Here is a 7254-nt window from a genome sequence, read left to right on the forward strand (position 1 = left end):
TAATGTAAACAATTTATTCAAATACAAAAGGCAAAAGTGCCTTAAAATCTACATTACATTCATTCAACAGAAAATAGATATTTTCTCTTTGTCCAAAAAAATGTGTTCTATTTGTGAAACACATATAATTGTAAAAATACAAGTCCTACTTCAACTTTCAAATATGTTAAAAGTACCATCATTGATGTATACTGACAAAAAGTACAGAATTCAGTCATGATTTATTCCTAATACCGTCAACTATGACGAAACAAATTAGTAAACATTAGTCAACAAAGATAAAAAGGGAATGGTTACCAACATCTTTGGAAAGGAAATTACTCTTGGGAACAACAGCTTCCTTATCTAATATTCATCCGTTCTTGAGATGCAACGGAGTTATATCCTCCAACACATTTCGTGGACTTTGGTCAAATGATTAAACAAGATTATTTTTGTCTTTATCTAACCCTTAATGATTAATGTGGAGGTCATCATTTTTTCTTCCTTTTAACCACGTGAAGACATTTTATACAAAAGCACTTTGGAAAATCCTATAAAATAGCACCTATATATTAGACCAAGGAGGTGTCATTGGCTGTGGATTTTGCAGGTATGACATCACAACTGCAGAGATTGATAACCTGAAAGTAAAGTAAAATCTATAATAAACAAGCATATTCTTTCCAATGAAATATTAAATCATCAATAATTAATCAAACATAATTATAATGACAATTTCAAAATAACTTATTGGCTGTCATAAAAGTCTGATTCTAGCCACTATATTAAAATCATTCTTAAAATTAATCCTATGAGTCTATCCACAATCACAACAAAACACTGAACAACATACATGAAGCTGCTGAGCATCTGCTTCGTATCGTCGTTGACTCGTGAATTGGCAAAGCTGATACAGGAGCAATAGAGTGCCACCCAAGCACACCACTTTAACTGAAAATTTAATAAAAAAGAAATACATTTCAGTGTCACAAATCAAATCCATATACAATTTAAGAATATATGCACAAATTTCAAAAGACCTGGCTTATCATCGGTCTCAGAAATCACCTCCACTTTATATAATTCATGTAAGAATGTCGTAAAATTTCTCAAGACAGAAATCAAAAGAAACTGCAGAGGAATGTCTTACTCGCATCATAAGGCCACACATGCTGAAGATCATGCCTAAGACATTCATGTAGTCTGTGGTGGGGTCTTCTCCAGGTGCTCCAGGAGTTCCCTGTGCAGGAGCTTTGTAACTGCGGAGAAATATGTAAAATTAGTGAATCCTGATCTGTGTTGTTGTTGTTGTTTTTTTCTAGGAGATAAACTACTACTAACTAATTTACCAAATTACTTCTAGTGACATTTTCATTTGCTATATCAATCCTCAAGTCTCAAGTGCACACATTTTCTAGAAATATTTGAAGTGCCAGATTCTAATATCAAATGAATAAATACTTAATTCAAGCAACTCTGGATAAAGGAAACAAAGCCATTATGTAGATAATTTATACTACTGATATCAGCTGGCCACCAATTTCTTTTGAACTATCAATATATTTTATAAATATGACAAAAGGAGACTGCTTACAAAGTCGTCTAGTGCAACCTGTAAATATACATGTTACAAATTATAGTATCTATTGCACATACATAAACTCCTGAACTACTAAAGGAGGGTTGAAGCATGTGATATTACCAATTGGGTAACACTCTATGACTGATATAAATCTTATGAATTCTACAGCACAGATCAAATATTACCTAGAAGATGAACTTGTGGACACATCTCCTATATACATGTATTCACAGTGACAGATCTAGACTATTAAATAGATCAGAAGTCAAGCAATAAAGTCATGGAGGCATAGCTACCCCAGAGGGTATTTTTAGCATTTCAGAGGCATTAACCATATATTTAGGGTCAAAATGCCTAAATGGTTGGCACATTTCCATATATCATGAATTTGTCTGTTTTGGAGAGACAATTTGTTACATTACAGGGAGTGGGGCAAGTGCATCCAGGTCCCTGGTGTCAATATCTATTCAGAATAGTGCCATATTAATAATTACCATGATACTGGTATCGATGGATTCGTCTCACCCTCTACTATTCATATATAGTGAGTATGACACACAATACACCCACTTACTCAACAATCTTGACCCCAGTAGCATGGGAGGGTATGAAGTGAATCATGGGAACTACTAAATAAATTAATAATATTAATAATGATAATGATGATAACTTTAATAAAAATAATCATAAAAAAATAAATGCATATTAAAAAAAAAAAAAATATAACTAACATGTTACTGGGGTTATTATGGGCGGGATTATCATTAGCTTAATGGAGGCCGGGGAAAACACAGATAATATAAACCCCAGGGGGTGTGGGGGCAGCCTTCTTTCAAATGGGGCAAGCATTTCTTTATTGTTTCCCTAGCATTTTGCACTTTGCATTTACCTAGCTTATTATTGCATATTTAGGCTTTCCCTGATCTCTCCCCCTATCCCCCCCCTCCTGGGTGTGGGGGGGGGTGGGGTGGGTTAGGTGTGGGTGTGGGTCATCCACATATGAATCATTTGTGGGGCATACTATAGAGTGCTAATTACTGAAGGAGTACTTATTATTAACTATTTACTAGAAGGACAAGTATGTTAATACTGACTTTTTTTTTTTTTTTTTTTTTTTTTTTTTTTTCAAATTTTTTTAAGTTTCCTATAAATAACCGAGGCTATAGAAATAATGGCTATTTGAAAAAAAAAACGAAATTTTTTTTTTCTTTATTTTTTTTCCTTTTCTTCATAATGAGACCTCAAAGACTACATTATCAGGAGTCATCCATACCCTCTAGATTCAGAAACAATAAAAAAACTAAACTAAAAAACTCGTACCCAAAAAAAAAAAAAACTACTCTAAACACACTACTTTTAAATAAAAAAAAATACAAAAAAAAAACAAAAAAAAAAAAACACCCTCATACCCTCACCTCCCCTCTTATCGCTCCTCTTGGGATGACTCTTATCTATTTGCAGCCTGCTGAATTTCTTGATCTCTAGAACTCTCTTCTCTCTTAACCTTAGTCCGTCGTCTGCTGCTTCTCCTGTGAGGCTTCGATGACAACACAGCGCCGGGTCCCTTCGCGCTGTGTAAAGAGGGAGGATGAGTATAAATTTTTTTATATCATTGTTTTCTCAATGAAATATCATAGAATATATTGTACTATTGGTATGGAATTATTTTTTTTTTTTTTTTGATCTATCACTATTATCACTATATTACTAAAGATGCTGGAAAAAAATAAAAAATATTATTTACTACTAACTACTAAAGGAAAACAAAAAATTTTTTTTTTTTTATATAATATTATATTTACATTATTTTATTTTAAAATTATTGTTTTGATTGATAATCTTTTTCTATATATAATCATACTATTAAGTGTCGTTATCCTTCCCTTTACTAGTGATAAAAATGAGATTTATTATTAATATCATATCATTAATAATCCTCATTATTGTTATTCTTACCATTATCATTATTAGCATCACCATTATACTATTATTATCATTGTTATCATTAGCATCTTGATTACTATCACTATTATCATTATTGTTATGGTATCGTTCTAATTATACTATTCATTATTGCTATCATTATTATAATGATCAATATCATTAATATCTTTGTCATTATCATTATTATTACTATATCATTATTGTTATTGTCATCATCATTATTGTTATCACAATTATTACTAATATTATCATTATTATTATCACCATTACTATTATTATCATTATTCTCATAATTATTATTGTCAATATTATTATTATTATCATCATCATTGTTGCTGCTGTCTTTATTATTATCATTACTATCTTTAGCTTATCATTGGCATAATTATTATTACCAATATTATCATTATTATTATTTTTATCATCATAATCATCGTAATTATTCTTATTATCATTCATGTTATAATTACTATCACTGTTATTAGCATCACCATTATCATTCATGTTATTATTATCATTATCATTACCATTGCTATCATTACTATTACTCTCATTATTACTCTCATGCTATTATCATTATTATTGTTATTACAACCATTTTTATTATCATCATTGTTATTGCCTTTCTTATCATTATTAGTACCATCATTATCATTTCATTGTTAGCATTACTATTATCATCATTATCATTATTGCCAATATTATCATTATTAGTATTATCATTATCATGATCGTTATTATCTTCATTATTGTTATTATCATCATTACATTATTACAACTGCTATTATCATTATCACTACCACTATCATCACCATCACCATCTTTATCAGAATGATTATTATCCTTACTAATATCATCATTATCATTATCATTATTCTATCATTATCAATATCATATTATTATTGTCATTATAATTGTTTTCATTATTATTACTGTTGTCGTTGTTGTCATGATCATCATTATAATTACTATCATTTTTATCATCATAATCATTATCAAAATTTTATTATAATTATCATTTTCATCATTATTACTTTTACCATTTTCATTATTATTATTACCATTATCCTCATTGTCACTATTATCATCCTAATTATTTTCACTATAGTCATTATTATCATTTGTATAGTCATTATATCATCATCATTACAACTATCCTTATCATTATCATTTTGTATTTGTCATTATCATTCTTCTTATTATTAGTATTATTAGTATTGTTCTTATTGTCATTATCATAATCATCATTATCATTATCACTATTATCATTGTTATCATCATCATTGAAATTATCATCTTTATTATCATTATCATTATTGTTATCATTAGTAATATAATTTTCATTATCATCATCATTAACACTATCCCTGTTATTACTATTATCATTATTGTTATTGATATAATAAATCGTATCTATATTATAATGAATATCTTAATTATCATTATTGTTATTATTAGTAGTATCATTATCATCATTATCATAATTACTGTCAATATTCTTATTGTCATTGCTAATATTATTATCATCACCATTATCATTATCGTATCTCTTATAATTATTATTTATTATTATTGTTCGATCATAATGACTATCATTATCATCATCGGTATCATCATCATTATTATTTTTATTATTACAAAATTTATTATCATTTTTATCATTATTATTATCATAACCATCACCATTACGATTATAATAATTAATATCACCATTATCATTATCAACATTTTCATTATTGTTATTATCATTGCTACTATTACTTGTCACTCTCATCATGATTATCATCATTATCAATATCATCATTATAATTATTTTAATCCTATTCAAGTTCAAATTCAATATACAGTTCAAATTCAAAATACTTTATTCCATTCATTACAATGGCTATTCTATTTACATTGTGTAATAACATAGTATTAACGTAAACAATATAAAGTACATGTGTGGCCAATATAGACAACATATTAATATTGCAAGTGTTTATGTTTGGTTTGATGTTCAAGCGCCTGATGGCATTGATAATTCAGATGTTCTTTCAATTTGGTCTGAATGTATTTAGGTTAGAAATGTCTCTAAGATGTTGTGGCAGATGGTTCCATATCATCGGTCCTCGGGTCTGCATATTTCTTGCCCCTGTTTTCGTATTTGATCTTTTGATATAGAGATTTTTTTGTCTTGTTTTGGCTCCTGTTAAACTGGCTATTATTTTTGTAGGTAAAAGCCAATGTGGATAATTTCCTTGTATACTTTTGTGGGTTAGTATACTTGTGTCATAATTGTATTTTTGTTGGATTTTTAACCATTTTAGTTTGTTTATCTGTGGTGTTATGTGGTCGAATTTATACACATTTCCTGTTGCTACTCTTGCAGCAGTTTCTCCGTTTTTCTTTTTTTTTTTTTTTTTTTTTTTTTTTTTTTTTTTTTTTTTTTTTTTTTTGTGTGTGTGTGTGTTTTGTTTGTAGAACCCCAGATGTTTAGGCAGTAGTTAATGATACTGAGGGCAAGTGTTTGTACAACAGTGATTCTTGTTTCTGTAGGGATTTTGTCTTTTATGTGATTTAGGTATAGCAAGGTGCTCATTACCTTCCTGTAAATGTAGTCAATATGTGTTTCAAAAGTCATGTATCTGTCTATGTATACTCCTAGATTTTTGACTGAGGTGCTTGGTTTAATGTAGCAATCTCCGAATTCTATAGTTGTATCTGTGGGGATTTTGGCAATGTTTTGACGGCTGCCTATGAAAATGAATTGTGTTTTCTGTGGATTCAGTTTCAGACCATTTCTATCAAAGTAACTCTTTGCTTCTGTGAGTGTCTGTTTAGTGTTTTATATTAATTCGTTTAAATTGTTTACAAACACTGCGCGAAGAAATTGAAAGTCATCGGCGTACTGAATAAGAAGACAGTTTTTTGCAACTGTCAACAAGTCATTACTAAATATAATAAATAATATTGGACCTAATATTGATCCTTGTGGAACACCAAATGAGACTTGATGTTTTGATGATAGATTTTCACGTATTTTGACAGAGTTCTGGTGGATATGTAATATCTAAACCAATAGTTATAAATTCTGTGATTTCTTAGTTTGTTCAGAAGAATTTCACTGTCAAAGGCCTTCGACAAATCACATAGAGTTTATTTGGTTATTGTCTATGTTGCTATAAATTTCATTTGTGATTTTTAGTAATGCTGTTTCGGTTGATAGCTTACTTCTAAATCCATGTTGCGTGTTAGATAGAAGGTTATTTGTTTCCAGGAATGCTGTTAATTGATTTGCGACTATTTTCTCAAGAACTTTTGACGTTACTGGGAGTAGAGTAATGTAGCGACAATTGTTGATCTCATCTCTATCTCCTGATTTGAAAATAGGTGTTATGATGCCATGTTTCCAGAGTGATGGATAAGTACCGGTGACTATAGATGTATTCATAATAACTATCAGATAGTACGCAATTGCAGGTAGACCATCCTTCATGAATCGATGGGCGATACCATCCGCTCCTATGGAGTTTGTTTCTCGCAACGGCTTTATCGTTTGTATTGTTTCTATTTCTACTGGTTGTGGTCTGAAAGAGTTTACTGCGAGCCTTGTTCCCGTTGTGTTTTGTGGAAATGTGGAGGCGGTTTTATGTTCATAGGTGAGTCTGCCGACTTCTGCAAAGAAGTCATTTAAATGTTCTTTATGGTTTCTGGAATTTATGCAAATGTCTGTGTGATGTTTCTTCTTAGGCACTATTGTATTT

At 29.8% G+C, this 7254-nt stretch overlaps 1 protein-coding gene across 1 annotated transcript; it reads right to left on the bottom strand.

The window, feature by feature from the left end:
• On the bottom strand, positions 1-2272 carry LOC122262151 (PAT complex subunit Asterix). Its single transcript, XM_086541235.1, has 3 exons — positions 1133-2272; positions 836-933; positions 1-623 (listed from the first exon to the last, which is right to left on the bottom strand). Exons 1-3 carry the CDS (start codon positions 1178-1180, stop codon positions 548-550), a joined length of 222 nt encoding a protein of 73 aa, XP_086397361.1. The 5' UTR covers positions 1181-2272; the 3' UTR covers positions 1-547.
• Positions 2273-7254: the final 4982 nt, after the last annotated feature.

Source organism: Penaeus japonicus, unplaced genomic scaffold, assembly GCF_977035675.1.
Source record: "Penaeus japonicus unplaced genomic scaffold, GWHDUDI00000001_assembly GWHDUDI00000010, whole genome shotgun sequence".
In the NCBI taxonomy this organism is placed as follows: domain Eukaryota; kingdom Metazoa; phylum Arthropoda; class Malacostraca; order Decapoda; family Penaeidae; genus Penaeus; species Penaeus japonicus.

Coding starts and splice junctions, on each gene's coding strand:
- LOC122262151 (XM_086541235.1), bottom strand. CDS start 1,180: ATGAATGTCTTAGGCATGATCTTCAGCATGTGTGGCCTTATGATGCGA. Junction 934..1,132: donor TGTGTGGCCTTATGATGCGA/GTAAGACATTCC, acceptor TTAAATTTTCAG/TTAAAGTGGTGTGCTTGGGT. Junction 624..835: donor CAGATGCTCAGCAGCTTCAT/GTATGTTGTTCA, acceptor CTTTACTTTCAG/GTTATCAATCTCTGCAGTTG.